This window comes from Hypanus sabinus, chromosome 12, assembly GCF_030144855.1.
Source record: "Hypanus sabinus isolate sHypSab1 chromosome 12, sHypSab1.hap1, whole genome shotgun sequence".
In the NCBI taxonomy this organism is placed as follows: domain Eukaryota; kingdom Metazoa; phylum Chordata; class Chondrichthyes; order Myliobatiformes; family Dasyatidae; genus Hypanus; species Hypanus sabinus.
The window spans coordinates 83671143-83693281 of NC_082717.1; the positions used below are offsets into that span (position 1 = coordinate 83671143).

Here is a 22139-nt window from a genome sequence, read left to right on the forward strand (position 1 = left end):
AGCCTCTGGCTAGGATCTTTATGTCCTCGTTGTCCACGGGAATAGTACCGGAGGATTGGAGGGAGGCGAATGTTGTCCCCTTGTTCAAAAAAGGTAGTAGGGATAGTCCAGGTAATTATAGACCAGTGAGCCTTACATCTGTGGTGGGAAAGCTGTTGAAAAAGATTCTTAGAGATAGGATCTACAGGCATTTAGAGAATCATTGTCTGATCAGGGACAGTCAGCATGGCTTTGTGAAGGGGAGATCATGCCTAACAAGCATGATAGAGTTCTTTGAGGAGGTGACCAGGCATATAGATGAGGGTAGTGCAGTGGATGTGATCTACATGGATTTTAGTAAGGCATTTGACAAGGTTCCACACAGTAGGCTTATTCAGAAAGTCAGAAGGCATCGGATCCAGGGAAGTTTGGCCAGGTGGATTCAGAATTGGCTTGCCTGCAGAAAGCAGAGGGTCGTGGTGGAGGGAGTACATTCAGATTGGAGGGTTGTGACTAGTGGAGTCCCACAAGGATCTGTTCTAGGACCTCTACTTTTCGTGATTTTTATTAACGACCTGGATGTGTGGGTAGAAGGGTGGGTTGGCAAGTTTGCAGACGACACAAAGATTGGTGGTGTTGTGGAGCATGTTGAGGATTGTCAAAGATTGCAGAGAGACATTGATAGGACGCAGAAGTGGACTGAGAAGCGGCAGATGGAGTTCAACCTGGAGAAGTGTGAGGTGGTACACTTTGGAAGGACAAACTCCAAGGCAGAGTACAAAGTAAATGGCAGGATACTTGGTAGTGTGGAGGAGCAGAAGGATCTTGGGTACATGTCCACAGATCCCTGAAAGTTGTCTCACAGGTAGATAGGGTAGTTAAGAAAGCTTATGGGGTGTTAGCTTTCATAAGTCAAGGGATAGAGCTTAAGAGTCGCAATGTAATGATGCAGCTCTATAAAACTCTAGTTAGGCCACACTTGGAGTACTGTGTCCAGTTCTGGTCGCCTCACTATAAGAAGGATGTGGAAGCATTGGAAAGGGTACAGAGGAGATTTACCAGGATGCTGCCTGGTTTAGAGAGTATGGATTAAGATCAGAGATTAAGAAAGCTAGGGCTTTACTCTTTGGAGAGAAGGAGGATGAGAGGAGACATGATAGAGGTGTACAAGATATTAAGAGGAATAGACAGAGTGGACAGCCAGCGCCTCTTCTCCAGGGCACCATTGCTCAATACAAGAAGACATGGCTTTAAGGTAAGGGGAGGGATGTTCAAGGGGAATATTAGAGGAAGTTTTTTACTCAGAGAGTGGTTGGTGCATGGAATGCACTGCCTAAGTCAGTGGTGGAGGCAGATACACTAAAGAAATTTAAGAGACTACTAGACAGGTATATGGAGGAATTAAAGGTGGAGAGTTATATGGAAGGCAGGGTTTGAGGGTTGGCATAACATTGTGGGTCAAAGGGCCTGTACTCTGCTGTATTGTTTTAAGCTTTATGTTCTATCAGTCTCTGGTTGGTCACATTTGGAGTACTGAATTCAGCTCTGGTCTCCCCTTTAAAGGGTCTGAAGAAAGTACAGATATGCTGGCTGGTACTGCAGATGTTACCAGAGAGGTTGCTAAATTGGGATTGCTTTCTCCAGAATGGTGGAGTCTGAGGGACAAACGGATAGCATTTTTTAAAATTGCGAAAAAAAACAAAAAAAAATTCTGATGACATCACAATGGCCGACATCACAATGGCTGAAGACATCACAATGGCTGACAACATAATGGCTGAAGACATCACAATGGCCGACATCATAATGGCTGATGACATCACTGTGGTTTTAAATCAAAATCACGAGAATTTGGTGGCAGTACCGATTTGGAGTACTGGAGAACTACAGAAGAGATAACTTCGGAAAAAAATGGGTTTGGTATCGTGCAGATGCTTCGTCAGGAACAATGAGTCGGAAAGATCTCAGGTAATTCTTTTTTTAAAATATATTTTTATTGAAGGAATGACACAATACAGAATATATAATGGATTACGTTTTAAGGCAGAGATTGACAGGTATCTGAGTAACCAGAGCATCAAAGGTTATGGTGAGAAGGCGGGGGAGTGGGACAAAATGGGAGAACGGATCAGCTCATGATAAAATGGCAGAGCATACTCAATGGGCCAAATGGCCAACTTCTGCTCCTTTGTCTTATGGTATAATGGGACGCATTCAAAGGGCAGGGAGGGGGAAATCCAACAGATGGATGTACAGAATTTAAGTTGCTGGATGTTAAGTTTCCTGCCCATCTAATCTTTATTTTATCAAATCAGAAAGTACTAACGGCTAAAAAACTAATCTATTACCATTCCCTTGCCCTTGTGCAGTCTGCTTCATCAAAAGGAGGTGTGCCTGCATCAAGCAGGAACTCCAGCCCGAGTTCACTGTCAAACCATGGATCCTGCAGCTCGTCTGGTGACTCTGCTTTCGTGACACCCTCAGGTATGAAGTTTCTAACAGTTATGTGTGAGCTATGTAGTGAGGAAGGGGGTGTAGGGGCAGGTCTTCCAACGTGGGTGGGATAGTTTCTCTCGGAGGGTGACAAACACCACAAGCCTCAACCCGGTGCCCTGATCCTGATACAGGACGCCCCTAACCTCTCTCGGCTGGCATCGGTGTGTAGTGCATATGGCAGTCGGGGGTCCGCAAAAGCCAGGGTCGGCAACTCTTTCAGCGATTGAAAAGCCTCCTCACAGTTTGCATCCCCCCCCCCCCACCCCACCGTCCAAAGGGCTCTGACGGTTTTAGATATTCTCCCACCTCCCAAGTAAATTTTTAGTTGGTTTCTCCCTTCCAGGGTATACATTTTGAATGATAAATGATTGGTTGAATTGGAAGCTACTACCTATTATAACTTTGATTTCATTGCATCCCTAATAGCTTCCCATTCTGATCAGAGTCAACATGATCTCGAGAGGAGGATTCATGCATTGAAAGATGATCTGAGGGAACATAAAGCTATTGTAAAACAATTGAAGGAAGAGCATAAGCTTCGTAAGAAGAGAATGAAGACACAGCAGGCCATTGTCATTAACCAACTGGGGGTAAGATTATCGTTGTACCTTCTCACCCTGACTGCCTTGACAGTCTTTGATTAGGGCAATAAGAAAGTTGTATGTATACTACTCCAAAATCAATTTGCTATCCACAATATTCATTGTTTAATTTGGAAAACTGATGAAATTAAGGAAATGGTTATTCAAAGGACTTGATGTAGCTTTATTCTTTTTCTTTCTGTTCCATTGCTGGAAAATCCTTTATATGAGCTCAACTCATTCTTAGGGCCCTTTGCATTGCTGTATTGCTTGTAACTTTCAAAAGTCTTTGAAAGGTATGTAGCATTCAACCGTGCATTAGGTTGTCTTTCCCCAATTGTTGCTATTCTCCTGCTATTCTGCTATGTTAAAGCAGCATGAGAAAATGCTTTATGAAAGTTTGGAGAATTGTTGCAGTCTTTACAATTTAGTCTGAGAGTTTTTATGGTGTAAAACTAAAATTTGATTTATTAAGTTGAAAATGCTTTTGCTGATTTGTTGAGTTTGTAGCCACTGCCTTCATATGCTGATGGAAAGCTGGTTCTGATATTCTGTGATATATCTGATTTTTGGACTGTACTTTATATTGGTTTCCTTCAGTTTGTTGGTGTTTTCTTAATTGTGGCTGGTTGGTGGGTGGATGATGTCACAGTTCTGAGGGGGTTGGGGATTGTTATTGTCACTGTTTTCCTTTGTGAGTCAGAGATCGTCAGTGTGTCTTTTCTTGTGCTGATGGTGGGGCAGAGTTGGTGCCTTTTCTTTCATCAACTGCCATGGTCTCTCTGTATTTATTAAGTGGCCTGGTCGAGGGAAGTGCCTGGTGTGAAAAGTGCTAGTCTTTGGCTTGAGAGTCTTTGGCGAGGAGACTACACCAGGCACAATTGCAGAGGGTGAAGACATGACCGCTAAGCTGATTCAGTGTGCTACATGCATGATGTGGGAGGTCAGGGACACTGATGGTGCCCCCGGCTGCTACAGTTGTGGAAAGTGTGTCCAGATTCAGCTTCTGAAGAATCATGTTGCAACACTGAAAAAAGAACTGGATGACCTCAGGTATTTCTGCGAAAATGAGGGCTTTCTGGACAGGACCTACAGTGAGGTCGTTACACCGAGGACACCGGAAGAGAGAAGGGGGGGGGGGGGCGACGATGAGGAAGGAAAGGATGTTTGAAGTACAGGAACCCCCAGGGGATGTACCTCTTGTAAACAGGTTCACCTTCTTGGAAGCTGTCAGGACAGAAGATACTGCCAGTCTGAGAGGCAGACAGGTCTGCGAGCCCAAAATTGGTGCAGAAGCAGAGCCGAGGAGTCAGACATCAGGAAGAGCCGTGGTAGTAGGGGACTCCATAGTAAGAGGTATGGAAAGGGGTTTCTGCGGCAACAGGCGAGATTTAAGGATGGTGTGTTGCCTCCCTGGCGCTAGGATCCAGGACATCACAGACCGATTGCAGGGAATCCTCAAGGGTGAAGGTGAACAGCGGGAAGTGGTAGTACATGTCGGCACAAATGACATCAGGAAGAAGAGGAAGGACATTCTGCAGCGGGACTTCAGAGAACTCGGAAGAAGTCTGAAAAGCAGGACTTCCAGGGTGGTTATCTCTGGTTTGCTTCCAGTTCCTCGTGCTGGAGAGGGCAGGAACAGGGAGATAATGGATCTGAATGTGTGGCTGAGGAACTGGTGCAGGAAGCAAGGATTTACATTCTTGGACCACTGCGATCTATTTTGGGGTAGGGATGAATTGTACAAAAGGGACGGGTTGCACCTTAATAGGCGGGGGACCAGCATTCTGGCAGACAGGTTTGCCATTGCAACATGGATGTGTTTAAACTAAGTAGTGGGGGGGAGGGGATGAACTGGAAATATAAGGATGGAGTTAAAGGGAAAGTGAAAATAAGAAAAGTTAAAAAGGACAACAGAATCAATGGAGTAGAAAGCTCAAGAAGAGATCATACAGTATGGCCAAGTGAAATAGGAATTGATATGAAAGGAGAGGGGAGTAACGAATTAAAAGTATTATATATGAATGCACGAAGCATAAGGAATAAAGTAGATGAGCTTGAGGCTCAGTTGGAAATTGGCAAGTACGATGTTGTGGGAATAACTCAGACATGGCTTCAAGCGGACAGGGCCTGGAAAATGAATATTCAAGGACATACATCTTATCGAAAGGACAGACTGACTGGCAGAGGGGGTGGGGTGGCTTTGTTGGTGAGGAATGATATTCAGTTCCTTGCGAGGGGGGACATAGAATCTGGGGATGTAGAGTCAGTATGGATAGAACTGAGAAATTCTAAGGGTAGAAAGACCCTAATGGGAGTTATCTACAGGCCCCTAAACAGAAGTCTGGATGTAGGGTGTAAGTTGAATGAAGAGTTAAAATTGGCATGTCGCAAAGGTAATGATACAGTTGTCATGGGGGATTTCAACATGCAGGTAGACTGGGAGAATCAGAATGGTACTGGACTCCAAGAAAGGGAGTTTGTGGAGTGCCTCCGAGATGGATTCTTAGAACAGCTGGTACTGGAGCCTACCGGGGAGAAGGCAATTCTAGATTTAGTGTTGTGCAATGAACCGGATTTGATCAGGGCCCTCGAGGTAAAGGAACATTAGGAGGTAGTGACCATAGTAAGATATATTTTAACCTACAATTTGAGAAGAAGGGAAAATCGGATGTGTCAGTATTACAGTTGAACAAAGGGAACTATGGAGCTATGAGGGAGGAGCTGGCCAAAGTTCAATGGAACAATACCCTAGCAGGGAAGACAGTGGAACAAAAATGGCAGGTATTTCTGGGAATAATGCAGAAGGTGCAGGATCAGTTCATTCCAAAGAGGAAGAAAGATCCTAAGGGGAGTAAGGGGTGGCCGTGGCTGACGAGGGAAGTAAAGGGCAGTATAAAAAAAAAGAGAAGTATAACATAGCAAAGATGAGTGGGAAACCGGAGGACTGGGAAGCTTTTAAAGAGCAACAGAAGATAACAAAAAAGGTATACGCCAAGAAAAAATGAGGTACAAAGGTAAACTAGCCAAGAATATAAAGGAGGATAGTAAAAGCTTCTTTCGGTATGTGAATAGCAAAAAAATAGTTAAGACCAAAATTGGGCCATTGAAGACAGAAACAGGTGAATTTATTATGGGGAACAAGGAAATGGCAGATGAGTTGAACAGGTACTTTGGATCTGTCTTCATTAGGGAAGACACAAACAATCTCCCAGATGTAATAGTGGCCAAAGGAACTAGGGTGAAGGATGAACTGAAGGAAATTTATATTAGGCAAGAAACGGTATTGGATAGACTGTTGAGTCTGAAGGCTGATAAGTCCACGGGACCTGATGGTCTGCATCCTAGGGTATTTAAAGAGGTGGCTCTAGAAATCGTGGACGCATTGGTAATCATTTTCCAATGTTCTATAGATTCAGGAACAGTTCCTGCTGATTGGAGGGTGGCTAATGTTGTCCCACTTTTCAAGAAAGGAGGGAGAAAGAAAACAGGGAATTATAGACTGGTTAGCCTGATGTCAGTGGTGGGAAAGATGCTGGAGTCAATTATAAAAGAGGAAATTACAACACATTTGTATAGCAGTAGAAGGATCAGTCCGAGTCAGCATGGATTTATGAAGGGAAAATCATGCTTGACTAATCTTCTGGAGTTTTTTGAGGATGTAACTATGAAAATGGACAAGGGAGAGCCAGTGGATATAGTGTACCTGGACTTCCAGAAAGCTTTTGATAAGGTCCCACATAGGAGATTAATGGGCAAAATTAGGGCACATGGTATTGGGGGCAGAGTACTGACATGGATTGAAAATTGGCTGGCTGACAGGAAACAGAGTAGTGATTAACGGGTCCCTTTTGGAATGGCAGGCTGTGACCAGTGGGGTACCGCAAGTTTCGGTGCTGGGACCGCAGCTGTTTACAATATACATTAATGATTTAGATGAAGGGATTAAAAGTAACATTAGCAAATTTGCTGATGACACAAAGCTGGGTGGCAGTGTGAAATGTCAGGAGGATGTTGTGAGAATGCAGGGTGACTTGGACAGGTTGGGTGAGTGGGCAAATGTATGGCAGATGCAGTTTAATGTGGATAAATGTGAGATTATCCACTTTGGTGGCAAGAACAGGAAGGCAGATTACTATCTAAATGGAGTCGTTAGGAAAAGGGGAAGTACAACGAGATCTAGGTGTTCTTGTACATCAGTCAATGAAAGCAGGCATGCAGGTACAGCAGGCAGTGAAGAAAGCTAATGGCATGCTGGCTTTTATAACAAGAGGAATTGAGTATAGGAGTAAAGAGGTCCTTCTGCAGCTGTACAGGGCCCTGGTGAGACCCTACCTGGAGTATTGTGTGCAGTTTTGGTCTCCAAATTTGAGGAAGGACATTCTTGCTATTGAGGGAGTGCAGCATAGGTTCACAAGGTTAATTCCTGGAATGGCGGGACTGTCATATGTTGAAAGATTGGAGCGACTGGGCTTGTATACACTGGAATTTAGAAGGATGAGAGGGGATCTGATTGAAACATATAAGATTATTAAGGGATTGGACACACTGGAGGCAGGAAGTATGTTCACGCTGATGGGTGAGTCCAGAACTAGAGGCCACAGTTTAAGAATAAGGGGTAGGCCATTTAGAACAGAGATGCAGAAAAACTTTTTCACCCAGAGAGTGGTGGATATGTGGAATGCTCTGTCCCAGAAGGCAGTGGAGGCCAAGTCTCTGGAGGCATTCGAGAGAAAGTTAGATAGAGCTCTTATAGTTAGCAGGGTCAAGGGATATGGGGAGAGGGCAGGAACGGGGTACTGATTGTGTATGATCAGCCACAGTGAATGGTGGTGCTGGCTAGAAGGGCCAAATGGCCTACTCCTGCACCTACTGTCTATTGTCTACTTCAGGCTATCTGGAGAAGACAGCTATCAGAGTTGTCAAAGTATGAACATTTAACCTTTCTCTTGTATTACCAGCACAATGCCGAGTTAATTAGGAAGGCTCAAGAAGAGCTAAACAAAGAAACGTCCAGTTCCTCCAAGCCTTCCTCCACTGCTGCTGAGAGGTCCGGGGCTGGACCACTTTCTTTACAAAGGTAATGTCACTAGACAATACAGCCTTAGTTGAAAAGAGACTTTTCAGAATATTGGTAGTATCACTGTTTTATAAGTTAAACATAATGGGATGCCTTCTCCTCTATTGAAAGTACTTTTTTAAAATTAGGTTGCACTTTAATGATAATCTGTAAAATTCGCTGTGCTACTGAGACTGTGGGATTTGGCTCAGAAGTGTTGTGTGTAGCTTGCTGTAACATGCACAGAATCGGGCAGAATTTGTGAAAAGAAAAGCAGTCTACAGTGTTGATCTGCGATCCTTTGTCACTGCAAAATTCTAAAGACAATATGATATTTATCTGCCAAGCTCTTAAGCTCAAAATTTGATTTTTGCTTTTTATTTTCAGGACTGAATCTGCAAAGCGCAGGAGATCTAAAATGTCATTTAGCTGCATTGCTAAGCAGGGTAGGTCTGCATATCAAAACTTTCTGTCTGTAAACACCTGAGATGACACCTTCCAAAAAAAAACTTGATGAAAGAAAGTCTTTTTAAGTTGAAAGTTTACAAGTATAAACACTTTTAAAAATTAGTTGAATGACTAACTTATGTTTCTAGAAATAGAACCTACCTGCCTATTTCCTAAGCCAAACTCGTAGAACCATAAAAATAAATATGATGGGAATTGTATCTGTGATGGTCTAGAAAAGAGCTATCCATTCTAATTCCACAACCTACCTCAGGCTCTTTAGATCGGTTGATCACAGCTCTTCAGGTATTCATTTACTTTTTTAATATGAGGGGAATTTATGCCTTTGAAGTATTTCAGATCCCTCTACCACCCTCTGAGTGAAAATACTTTTAATACTGCTAGCAGTTACTATGCACCTCAGTTTTTTTTAATCCCCCTGTTCAGGAAATAAGTCCTTCTCATTTCTGCCATTTAATCCTCCCAATTTTATACACCTCAAGACTAGAAAACAACCCAAACTTATCCAATCTTTCCTCCATCCATAGCTACAATTTTCCAGGCTTAACAATATCTCTTGTAAGACCTACCTGGAGTCCCAGAATCCAGGCTATTCGTATGGTATGGTACTGAAGGATTACTCCACCAATAGAGATGCAATGATAATTGGAAGCCTGTCTGGTTTTATCAATCTAACAAATAATGTAGTCCTAATTTTAAAAAGAAATAGGAAGTGTTCTTCCTCGTGTTCAGGCCAGTGTTTTTCTGGCAACCGACATTTAGAACATTATCTAGTCTGTAATCTCTCCATCACTTTCAGTTGTTTGGCCCAGATCACTTTATTTTCACTATGGATTTAGTGTTTATACATTTCCATCCCCCTTTAGGAAGTCCTTAAAGTTCTGCTTCTTTCTAGACAACAGACCTTATCAGTTCCCCTTCATCGCCATCTTTCCTTATCTGGTAGAACTAGTTCTTACTCTCAAGTTTGACTTAGGTTCCTCCCACTTTCTCCAAACTAAAGGTGTAGCTTCGGACAGTTGCCTGGGCCCCAATTAAGCATGCCTTTTCAGCAGTTATATGGGACAGTCCATATTTCAAGCCTTCACTCGTAATGCCTTGGCTTCCTGTATATGGCGAGTATGCAGTAGCTTCATTTTGTGGACAGTTGTAACAGTGAACCAGATGCCCGATATGTTGACTGCACCTGCTCTTCTTGCTGATCTCCAGGGTCCCGAGCATGTCTAGCAAAGTCAGTGATAGGGCATGGTCCTCAATTTCTCAACTCCCAGCATGCCCAGTAACCCATAAATGAGTCTACTCTCAAAGTCCCGTCCCTGGTCACTATGTATCCACCTGGGAAGGCCATACATAATACTTCTCCCATAACACTTTTGCAACCGTAGTCACCTTCTGGTCCTTGATAGGAAAAGCCTGAGCATATCTAGTGTGGTGATCCGTGATAACTAAGACATTCGCCGTGTTGTTGACATCGGGTTCTACGGACAGGAAATGCATACGCACCAGGTCCAGGGGCCCTGCACTCTGCAAGTGTGACAAAGGAGCTGCCTGCACAGGCAGTGTCTTCCACCGTGTGCAGCGAATGCACGACTTGCAGTATTCTTCACCCTCCGACTTCATCCGGGGCCAGTAAAACCAGTCTCTGAGCAATCCATAGGTCTTTTCCACCCCCAAATGTCCAGAATCATCATGAAGTGACCTCAACACAATGTTCCAATACTTCTCCGGCAGGACCGGCTGCCAACGCCGATGTCGGTCTGGGGGTGACATGAGCCGGTATAAAATTTGGTTTTTTAACTTCAATCGAGGCCATTCTCTCAGTGATAGAGGAATCGAAGCGTGTTTCGTCTTTTCCACCTGTGCCGTATCCCCCTTTTCAACCACGTACCAGATAGTGCCAATGGCCGGGTCATCTCACTCAGTAACTGCCACTTCCCCAGAACTCAATTCTGGCAGCTCTTGGTCCTCAGGTGACAGTAAACTGGGGGTAGGGCATCAACAGAAGCCCCCAGTTGATCCGGCCTTTACGGTGATAGCAAACTGACACATGGTTCCCCCACTCCTCGTCCCTGTCCAGTCCCTCATGCATCCGTCAGGACAAAGTGTCCTCATCAACGTTCCGGCTCCCCGGCCGGTACTTCAGGCCGAAATCATATACTGACAAGGCCGCTAACCACCGATGGCCTGTGGCATCCAGTTTCGCCGAGGTCAGGATGTTGTCCGCCCGCCCCGTAGAGACAGTCACTCAGCTGACCCACCACCGCCCATTTCAACGCCAGGAATTCCAACTTGTGGCGGGCATATTTTCTCTCGGAGGGCGACAAACGCCACAGGCCTCAACCCGGTGCCCTGATCCTGATACAGGACGCCCCCTAACCTCTCTCGGCTGGCATCGGTGTGTAGTGCATATGGCAGTCAGGGGTCCGCAAAAGCCAGGGTCGGCAACTCTTTCAGCGATTGAAAAGCCTCCTCACAGTTTGCATCCCCCCCCCACCACCCCCGTCCAAAGGGCTCTGACGGTTTTAGATATTCTCCCACCTCCCAAGTAAATTTTTAGTTGGTTTCTCCCTTCCGGGGTATACATTTTGAATGATAAATGATTGGTTGAATTGGAAGCTATAACTTTGATTTGATTGCATCCCTAACAGAGAGAGAAGTACCTATGAACTTCCAGAGGGAGACATTGAAGGCACTGGAGGCCAGTCTTATGAGAAAACTTAACGTAAGATGATCGTCATACCTTCTTGCCCTGCCAGCCTTTGATTAGGACAATCAACTGCACCAACGAATCGTGCCTGTACCAGATGGTCCACTGTATAATATGGGACTATTTTATGCCGTAGTATCACGTTATTGAGCTTGCGCTATTAGGCGCGTATTGATCTGTATATATGTGTTGAGTTCGGGTCCCGTAAGTTTTAAAAGAACTGTTAACTTAGTTCCCGTCTCTAGCATTTTCATTTATAGTTTTGTTGTGTAACCCGGCCACACACACAGCAAGAAATGGATTGAATCGCTAAATGGTGAGGTCCAATCTTTCTGTCACAATAACCTCACCCTGCTCTAGAAATAATGCTTACTGCTATGGGTTTCTGTTCTGTTGGCCATTATCTGCATTTAATTGTTACAAGGACCACTTAGTTGTGTATTTTTGATTTTGACAGATTTTAAAGCAAAAATGTCTTTTTTTTCCCCTAGAATTGTGTTCAGGGTTAGATGACATTGTTCAATTTCATTTCTTTCCTTTCCCCAGTTACAGTGCAACGTCATCAAGCAGCTCTCCACAATGGCCTTGGCCTTGGGGGTTGAGCGTACCCGGAATGAGCTGCTCCCAATTCTGACTGGTAGGTACAAAGCTGCGCCTGGTTAGGTTGCCTCGGTTTGAACAATCGCCTGTCAAGAGTCATCTTGCCACTGATTTCTTGTCTCAATGCAGAGACCTCTTACGAAGAAGAGGGGGTGCTGCTGGCATTGGCAGAGCAGCTGGGGAGCTTCATGGAGTTCGTTGGTGGACCGGAGTACGTTCACTGTTTGCTGGTAAGAGCGGATGTACATCTGCAAAGCACTGCACAGGATGGTCATGTGGTTATTGTCATTGAGGCGGTATTACCGTCTTAATAAAGGTTAATTTCCAGAAGCTGATTCTCAAAGCAGCAGGGTTCCACAGGCAATGATAAAGTAAATGACTTAATAATTAGTCATAGAAAAGTTCAGCACGTTCCCCTTAAACATTTCACTTTTTACCCTTAACCCATGACCTCTAGCTGTAGTCTCATCCAACCTCGGTGGACAATGACTGCTTGCATTTGCCCTGTCTAACCCCCCTCGTATCCCTCTGTCACATCTCTTTGCAATCTATTATGTTCCAAGTTATAAAGTCCTAACATATTCAATCTTTCCATATAACTCAGGTCCTCCAGACCTGGCAATGTTTTCTTTGTTATGATAGGTTGCTTGAATGAGGGGTAAATGTCAAAAGAACATGCGTTTCAGTCTAATTCTTTCCCACTAATCAGCCTCCCTTGGAGAACCTTGCAGCGACGGAAAACGCCTCAGTGCAGGATAAAGCCATCAATTCACTGCTAGCCATCTCCCACGAGCATTCTCCTGAAGAACTAGAAATCCACTTTCTACCGCTGGTCAAGCACCTGACTTGTGGAGACCGTTTTACATCCAGGACTTTGGCATGCAGTCTTTTTAGTGTCTGCTACCCTCAGGTATCCAGCTCTGCAAAGGCCAAGCTGCGTCAGTAAGTACTTTCTTCCCTTGGAATGCTGCAGCTGTACATGATAGAAGTTAGCTAGGAGTGTTACAGTATTATTGTAGAAAATCTACATCCTGTAGTATCGCTCATTATGTACCACGTCATATGGCATGGGCGATCGTGGGTCTTTTCCATGGATATGATTGCTCTTGGCGAAGTTTTTTACAGAAGTGGTTTGTCATCGCCTTCTTTCTGGACATCGTGTGTCTTTACAAGATGGGTGACCCCCCCCCCCCCACCCCATTATCAATACTCCCCAGAGACTGTCTGCCTGGTGTCAGTGTCAGGAATTGAGATCTGCACCAGCTGCTCATACAACCATCCACCACCTGCTCCCACGGCTTCACGTGACCCTGATCGGGGGGTGGGTCTAAGCAGGTGCTACACCTTGCCCAAGGGTGGCCTGCAGGCCAGTGGAGTGCCTTTCACCTCCTTTGGCAGGGATGTATTTCCTTCCAGCCACCCAATTTGGTTAATTTGGTTTTATTGGAGATAACATGCTACCACCATGGTGGACAGGGCCTTGTTTTAACTGAGTGGTAGAAGCTTCTAGTTTAGAGAATAATCAGTCCCAAAATAGCACAGAAAATGCGGTATTTTTGTTTTTAATGACTTAAACTGAAGGTTTTTTGTGTGTTTTTAGCAAGAAAAGCCGAGGTGCATCATATTTGAGTGGTGCTAATCACTTACTCTCGGCTGCGTGGTTGAAATGACCTTGCTGTTTTACAAAGGAGCACTTTTTTTGAGTGTTGTGTCTTGTCAAGCCTGTTGCTATGCTTCAGGGCCATTTTGATTAATGTGGCGTGCAGAGGATTTCACTGGTTCAAAAACAAACCTGTTCAGAGGTGTTTGAGTTTTGCTGGACAAGAAGGTTGCTTTGGTAACTGTGTGCACCTGTAGTCCACAACCAATCTCTCTTCTCTGCTCCAAGTGAAGAAGACCCACATCTGGGGTTCATTTCAAGCAGCTTTACTCCCTGAATTAAAACTTTATGCAATGTCATTTGTGTAAACTTTCAGATACAGTAAATTGTTTCAGAAAAACAGAGGGTTGTATGGTAGGGAAATTGTAGGCAGTTTCTAGAGTATTGATACTCTACTACATGGTTGGCACAGCTTTGTGGGCTGAAGGGTCTGTAATGTGCTGTAAATTGCTATGTTCTATTGCTATCTTGAAGTATTTCTCAGGATAAAAACTGAATACCGTAAATATTGGATTTTTGGGTGATGTAGTGGAGATGCATCTCTACCAAAGGAGAGGTGTAAGGCGCTCCTTCCTTCTGCTGGTCTGCAGGCCACCCTTGGGCTAGGTGTAACACCTGCTTAGACACCACCACCAGCAACCCCCCCCCCCCCCCCCGATCAGGGTCAGGTGAGGCTGTGGGAGCAGGTGGTGGATGGCCACATGAGCAGCCGGTGCACGTCACAAGTCCTGGTTATGCAATCCCTGATGCCAGGCAGACAATCTCTGAAGAGTATTGATAATGGGCTAGGATCACCCATCTTGTAAAGACACACGCTGCCCAGAAAGCGGCAATGGCAAACCACTTCTGTAGAAAACTTTGCTAAGAACAATTAAGGTCATGGAAAGATCGTGACCACCCACGTCGTATGACACAGCGCATAACGATGATGCGTTTAGCAAAATATTTTAGTAGCTTCTGATTTAGAAACATTAATTGAAGAAAAGTCAATTTTCAGTGCTTGTATTTCTGTTTGCGAATTGTTAAGTTCTGCATCAATGAGTGACTGCTTCTACGTGACCTTTCATTTTTTTTCTCTGTAGACATTTCGGCAGCTTGTGCTCAGACAACACACCAACAGTCCGCCAGGCAGCAGCATCAAAGTTGGCTGAATTCGCCAAGGTCCTAGAGCTGGAGTTTCTGAGAAGCGACCTTATACCCCTCTTCACTTCCCTGGCTTCTGATGAGCAGGTATGTTGCTGTAGAGCCGACACTGGTGTGGCAGTGGCAGGTGGGATACCCCGGCTCTTGCAGCGGAACCAGAGAAGGTGCTCGACGAATGAGTTCCCCCCCATCTGTGTTTGGTCCTGTGATGTCGAGGAGGCCACGGCAAGAAGAATGAGTGGGCAAGGGAGTGGCGAATCATGTGGAACGTTGAGGGGCGGGGTGGGGAAAGGAGCGGTGTGATTAGCGGCAGGGGTCCCTTGCAGATAGCGGAGGTTTCAGGTTAATGGTAGGATTCTATTGCGGGTGGCAGGGGCTATAGACAGTGATGCACTGGAAAGGCTTGTGGGGTGGTAGGTGAGGACAAGTGGTGGGAACGTAGGTGATGCGGATAAGGGAAGCGTCGAGTATAGTGGAAGGGGAAACCCTATTTTCTAGGAAGAAAAGACATAGGCCTGGTGATCCTATTCCCCATGGCTTGTTATGATTTATTTTGCTGAAGCTGGAGCCGTAACCTTTGCTTTACGTCGCGTGTGTATCATTTGCTTGTACTGAAGAGCCTCTGTATTCCACGCGTCATGGCAGTCTCTGAAATAATGGAGAGTACTTGGCTCATTCCAGTAACAGGCTGTCATTCAGCTCACTGGAACAATTGCATGATTTCCAACCCCCACCCCCGACTACCGCTTGCATTTGACTGTATGGATGAGCTGGAGGTGGGAAAGATTAGTAAGGCTGGTTTGTCCGTGACGAAGAACTGAGTTGCATGCAGTTGTATGCAGTTAATGTGTCTATGTACTCAATATGCTGTGCCTTGTTAATGCCACTTCCTGCTCAAAGTTTCTATTGTTGTAGTCTGCATCATCTGTTTACCTTTGTAACCGGGGTTCACAACCCTCTTTTACTCTGTCGACCCCCTACCATCAAATGAGGGACCCCAGGTTGGGAGCCCCTGCTTTATAAAGTTCCCTTGTCTACAGCAGATGGAAGCAGTGCCTGTTAGTCTATCGACATAGTTACACCATTCCAGTCCTTCAGCTGGAGATGCTCTTCCAAGAAGATGGTTATCTTGAGGCATTTGCCTGAAGAGTGAACCGTTTGATCAGTGTGTATCGTTTCATATTCCACCTACCTAAAGCATCCACGAGCAAAAGGCTCGACGCACTCCACAGTATCCTTGTGTACTAAGAAGCCAGAGTCGTACAGAAATGGTACGCTGAAGGGGAGCTGGGGTGGACACTTTGACCCTCCCTAGCTTCTGGTTAGTGGTTGGACGTGGGGTCCTTGGCGTTGAGCAATCTTCTCTTCCGATTACTGTCCAGTGACTCCTGGAAGTAAACCTCCACATCTGTAGCCAAGGAGATGTTCACACTTGCCCCAGAATCAAACCCTGCCAGTGATGTCTAGCATATCAAAACAAGGATGCAATGTTCACATTTTATAAGGCTTCACTTGGAATATTGAGGGCAGTTTTGGGCCCCTTATCTAAGAAACGGTGCGCCAAGACTGGAATGGGTTCAAAGGAGGGTCACGAAAATGATTCCCAGGGTTGAAAGGCTTGTTGTATGAGGAGCGTTTGATGGCTCTGTGACTGTACTCACTTGAATTCAGAGGAATGAAGGGGAGGATCTCATTGTAACCTAACAAAAATACTGAAAGGCCTGTAGAGTGGATGTGGGGAGGACGTTCTCTAGGGTGGGAGTGCCTAAGACCAGAGGAAACAATCTCAAAATAGAGGTTTTGTGGCGACCCACTTTCTGCACAGGCGAACCGGCTCATAAGTAGCCAGTGCGCGGGGTGAGACGTTGGTAATGCACCTCTGATGTCATTTCCGTCCAGAGAGGGCGGGCGCTAGGGATTAAGTGCCAGCACTGCGAAGTTTGAATAAACTAGTCTCGAAACGACTTAATGACTGCATGTCATTATTTCAGCGCTGTGTGTAGCACATCGCTACAGTTTGTCCATTTTGAATGGAGGTGAGGAAGGATTTCTTTAGCCAGAGAATCTGAGGAAGTCATTGTCACAGAGGCCAAGTCATTGGGTATATTCAGGGCAGAGAGGTTGATAGGTTCTTGATTAGTCAGGGCATGTGAAGTGACCTGGTGGCGGTGTATAAGATGATGAGAGGCATTGATCATGTGGATAGCCAGAGGCTCTTTCCCAGACTGAAATGGCTACCATGAGGGGGTATTGTTTTAAGGTGCTTAGAAGTAGGTATAAGGGGGATGTCAGAGGTAAGCTTTTCACGAAGAGAGTGGTGGGTGTGTGGAATGCCCTGTCAGCGATGGTGGTAGAGAAGGATACAGTAGGGTTTTTTAAGAGACTCTTAGGTAGGTACATGGAGCTTAGAAAAATAGAGGGCTATGAGGTAGGGAAATTCTAGGCAGCTTCTCAAGTAGGTTACTTGGTCAGCACAACTTTGGGGCTGAATGGCTGTAGGTTTCTATGTTTCTGTGAAGGGATATGGGGAGAAGGCAAGAGGTTGGGCTGAGGGGGAAATGGATCAACCACGATGAAATGGCAGAGCAGACTCGATGGGCCAAATGGCCTAATTCAGCTCCTAAATCCTGTGGTGAAAAGTGACCACTTGAGTGATTAGCTTGGAGATTCAGTCCGACTCAGCAGAAAGTGGTGCTTCAAGAGCAGGAGAAAGAAAATTGGTTTGTCAATAAACTTTTTGCTCTGTCATGACATTTGCTAATATACTAATCCAAGGAATGCTTTCATCAAAGGTGTTTTTGCATGCTGATATTTAAAGGGTTGACGGTGAATATGCAATGGCAAGCATCTAAAGATCGCATGGATGAACTACAACAATTGTTCATCCCAGTTTGGCAAAAGAATAAACCAGGGAAGGTAGTGTACCCGTGGCTGACAAAGGAAGTTAGGGATAGTATCAAGTCCAAAGAAGAAACATATAAATTAGCAAAAAAAAAAGCAGCACACCTGCGGACTGGAAGAAATTCAGAGACCAGCAGAGGAGGACAAAGGGTTTAATTAGGAAAGGGAAAAAAGATTATGAGAGAAAGCTGGCAGGGAACATAAAAACTGACTGTAAAAGTTTTTATAGATACGTGAAAAGAAAAAGGTTGGTCAAGACAAATGTACATCCTTTACAGTCAGAAACAGGTGAATCGGTCATAGGGAACAAAGACATTGCAGACCAATTGAGTAACTACTTTGGTTCTGTCTTCACTAAGGAGGACATAAATAATATTCCGGAAATAGTAAGGGACAGAGGGTCTAGTGAGATGGAGGAACTGAGGGAAATACATGTTAGTAGGGAAGTGGTGTTAAGTAAATTGAAGAGATTAAAGGCAGATAAATCCCCAGGGCCAGATGGTCTGCATGCCAGAGTGCTTAAGGAAGAAGCCCAAGAAATAGTGGATGCATTAATGATAATTTTTCAAAACTCCTTAGATTCTGGATTAGTTCCTGAGGATTGGAGGGTGACTAATGTAACCCCACTTTTTAAAAAAGGAGGGAGAGAGAAACCGGGGAACTATAGACCGGTTAGTCTGACATCGGTGGTAGGGGAAATGCTAGAGTCGGTTATCAAAGATGTGATAACAGCACATTTGGAAAGAGGTGAAATCATCGGACAAAGTCAGCATGGATTTGTGAAAGGAAAATCATGTCTGACAAATCTTATAGAATTTTTGAAGATGTAACTAGTAGAGTGGATAGGGGAGAGCCAGTGGATGTGGTATATTTAGATTTTAAAAAGGCTTTTGATAAGGTCCCACACAGGAGATTAGTGTGCAAACGTAAAGCACATGGTATTGAGGATATGGTATTGATGTGGATAGAGAACTGGTTGGCAGACAGGAAGCAAAGAGTGGGAGTAAACGGGACCTTTTCAGAATGGCAGGCAGTGACTAGTGGGGTACCGCAAGGCTCAGTGCTGGGACCCCAGTTGTTTACAATATATATTAATGATTTAGATGAGGGAATTAAATGCAGCATCTCCAAGTTTGCGGATGACACGAAGCTGGGTGGTGTTGTTAGCTGTGAGGAGGATGCTAAGAGGATGCAGGATGACTTGGATAGGTTAGGTGAGTGGGCAAATTCATGGCAGATGCAATTTAATGTGGATAAATGTGAGGTTATCCACTTTGGTTGCAAGAACAGGAAAACAGATTATTATCTGAACGGTAGTCGATTAAGAAAAGGGGAGGTGCAACGAGACCTGGGTGTTATTGTACACCAGTCATTGAAGGTGGGCATGCAGGTACAGCAGGCGGTGAAAAAGGCAAATGGTATGTTGGCATTCATAGCAAAAGGATTTGAGTACAGGAGCAGGGAGGTCCTACTGCAGTTGTACAAGGCCTTGGTGAGACCGCACCTAGAATATTGTGTGAAGTTTTGGTCCCCTATTCTGAGGAAAGACATTCTTGCCATAGAGGGAGTACAGAGAAGGTTCACCAGATTGATTCCTGGGATGACAGGACTTTCATAATGAAGAAAGACTGGATCGACTAGGCTTATACTCACTGGAATTTAGAAGATTGAGGGGGGATCTTATTGAAACATATAAAATTCTAAAGGGATTGGACAGGCTAGATGCAGGAAGATTGTTTCTGATGTTGGGGAAGTCCAGAACGAGGGGTCACAGTTTAAGGATAAAGGGGAAGCCTTTTAGGACCGAGATGAGGAAAAACTTCTTCACACAGAGAGTGGTGAATCTGTGGAATTCTCTGCCACAGGAAACAGTTGAGGCCAGTTCATTGGCTATATTTAAGAGGAAGTTAGATACGGCCCTTGTGGCTAAAGGGATCAGGGGGTATGGACAGAAAGCAGGTACAGGGTTCTGAGTTGGATGATCAGCCATGATCATACTGAATGGCGGTGCAGGCTCGAAGGGCCGAATGGCCTAGCCTGCACCTATTTCTATGTTTCTGTGTTTCAAATCTTCATTACAGTTCTTGTATCCCGGGAAGACTCCAGCACACATTGCAAAGTAACAAAACCTGTTGCTACTTTCTAGGTGAGCTGAACGTATATCATCTGGGAAACAATTGTTATATTGCCAATATTTATTTTTATAATTTTTTTTGATGAGATTAGTTCTTCCTAATGTTAACCAATAAATTAATTTTGTTTTTTAATTAAGAACTAGCTCAAACCCCATTTGAACATCTTTTTCACAGGATTCGGTGAGGATATTGACAGTTGAAGCTTGTGTGAGCGTAGCTCAGCTGCTGCCCCAGGAAGACCGGGAAGCGATGGTGATGCCTACCCTCCGGAAGGCAGTGGAGGATGAATCCTGGCATGTTCGCTATGTGGTGGCAGACAAATTTTCTGAAGTATGTGTTATTGTTAAATCAGAAAGTGCATCTCTTTGGTGTGATGATACGGTGCATTTATATTTTAAAACTAGTCTTTAAGTTTTCTGTTCCAACTCGAATCCCTTCTGATTCTGTCAAAAGTCATGAAAACACGATTAGTTCCTCTAATATAGTTTAAAAAATTGTTAAATCAAGCACCTGCATATTTTTAATATAAAAAGCTGTTTGACATGCCAAAAGGTGCTGAGATTTTTTCACCAGATTCATTTAATTAGCCTGTTTTTAAACATGGATCTGAAATAGAACCAAGTTGGTCTGAATTGAGCTCAGATCTTTTTCAGTGTATCTGAAGGATAATCCTGTGACAGGTTTAGAACAAATTTGTTGGCATAGTACCAGGGATCTGGGGATTCAGCACGTGCACAGGTGGATGACACTGATATTTTTTGCTTTTGACTGGAGGAAGTTAAGGGGAACTTCAGTTATGTTTAACAATGAGCCAAAAGGTCAAAAAGCCAGTGGTAAGCTTAAACAAATTTTCAAAAAAGCCTGAGGAGTAATGGGACTAAAGGGATACAGTCACATGGGCTTTCGCAGCATGTTTGGTTGTCAAACATATCCCTGTACACACATCCACCTTCCTCTCCCCGGCATCTCCCAGAGCTGCTCCATACACTCGTGCAGAGTCCAGCATTCTCATCACCTTCACCACTGACTTTTACCCTGCCGCAGGGTTACCTGGATTTACAAATTTATTACAAATTCGCTTGCTTTTCTGAATCTCCAACATTGATGACATCTGCAAACTCACTAACTCCTTCATCTATCTCCTCCAAGAAGGATGCTAGCTCCTTACTTTCACTTCATCCCAGAATCAGGTTTAATATAACCATATAACCATATAACAATCACAGCACGGAAACAGGCCATCTCGGCCCTCCTAGTCCGTGCCGAACCCTTAATCTCACCTAGTCCCACCTACCTGCACTCAGCCCATAACCCTCCACTCCTTTCCTGTCCATATACCTATCCAATTTTACCTTAAATGACACAACTGAACTGGCCTCTACTACTTCTACAGGAAGCTCATTCCACACAGCTATCACTCTTTGAGTAAAGAAATACCCCCTCGTGTTTCCCTTAAACTTCTGCCCCCTAACTCTCAAATCATGTCCTCTAGTTTGAATCTCCCCTACTCTCAATGGAAACAGCCTGTTCACGTCAACTCTATCTATCCCTCTCAAAATTTTAAATACCTCGATCAAATCCCCCCTCAACCTTCTACGCTCCAATGAATAGAGACCTGGCATACGTTGTGAAATTCGGTTGTTTTACACCAGCAGTACATTGCAGTAGATAATGTATAAAAATTACTATATATATTAAATATGTAGATATTTAAAAATTACTGAGGTAGTGTCCATGGGTTCATTGTGCATTCAGAATTCTGATAGCAGAGGGGAAGAAGCTGTTCCTGAAATATTGAGTGTGCCACCTGTACCCCCACCTTGATGGTAGCAATGATAAGAGGGCATATCTTGGGTGATGGGGTCCTTAATAGATGCCCTCTTTTTGATGCATTGCCTTTTGAAGGCTTCTGGATGCCAGAGGGGCTAATGCCTGTGATGGAAATGGCTGCTTTTATATTGTCTTGCAGCCTTTTCTGATCCTGTGTAGTCTTCCCTCCAAACCAGACAGTGATGCAACCAGGTAGAACATTCTCCATGGTACACCTCCAGAAATTTGAGAGTATCAAATTTCCTCAAACTCCTAAGGAAATGTAGCCACTTTTGTGCATTTTTTGTAATTGCATCAATATATTGGGCCCAGGATAGATCTTCAGAAATGTTGACACTCAGGAACTTGAAACTACTCACCCTTTCCACAATCCCCCTGATTAGGACTGATGTGTGTTCCCTTGACTTCCCCTTCCTGATGTCCACAATCAATTCCTTGGTCTTACAGTCATTGTGGTAACTTTTGTGATGTAGTACATTAATTAAATGCTGCTTAAAACTTTTGACGGACTGGACCTTTCTGGTTCCTTCCCGCTGCTGACTTAACACAGACCGGGTATGGTGTAGGGAGTTTGTGATTC

General features: G+C 44.4%; 1 protein-coding gene across 1 annotated transcript in view; it reads left to right on the plus strand.

The window, feature by feature from the left end:
* Nucleotides 1–1704: 1704 nt before the first annotated feature.
* LOC132402399 (serine/threonine-protein phosphatase 2A 65 kDa regulatory subunit A alpha isoform-like) overlaps nucleotides 1705–22139 on the plus strand; it is a 62458-nt gene continuing 42023 nt past the window's right edge. Inside the window, exons 1-11 of the mRNA XM_059985256.1 lie at nucleotides 1705–1839; nucleotides 2349–2463; nucleotides 2902–3065; nucleotides 8018–8136; nucleotides 8503–8561; nucleotides 10554–10612; nucleotides 11837–11927; nucleotides 12020–12120; nucleotides 12600–12832; nucleotides 14633–14780; nucleotides 19904–20059. Of these exons, the coding sequence (XP_059841239.1) occupies nucleotides 1705–1839; nucleotides 2349–2463; nucleotides 2902–3065; nucleotides 8018–8136; nucleotides 8503–8561; nucleotides 10554–10612; nucleotides 11837–11927; nucleotides 12020–12120; nucleotides 12600–12832; nucleotides 14633–14780; nucleotides 19904–20059 (1380 nt within the window). The remainder of the gene's footprint in view (nucleotides 1840–2348; nucleotides 2464–2901; nucleotides 3066–8017; nucleotides 8137–8502; nucleotides 8562–10553; nucleotides 10613–11836; nucleotides 11928–12019; nucleotides 12121–12599; nucleotides 12833–14632; nucleotides 14781–19903; nucleotides 20060–22139) is intronic.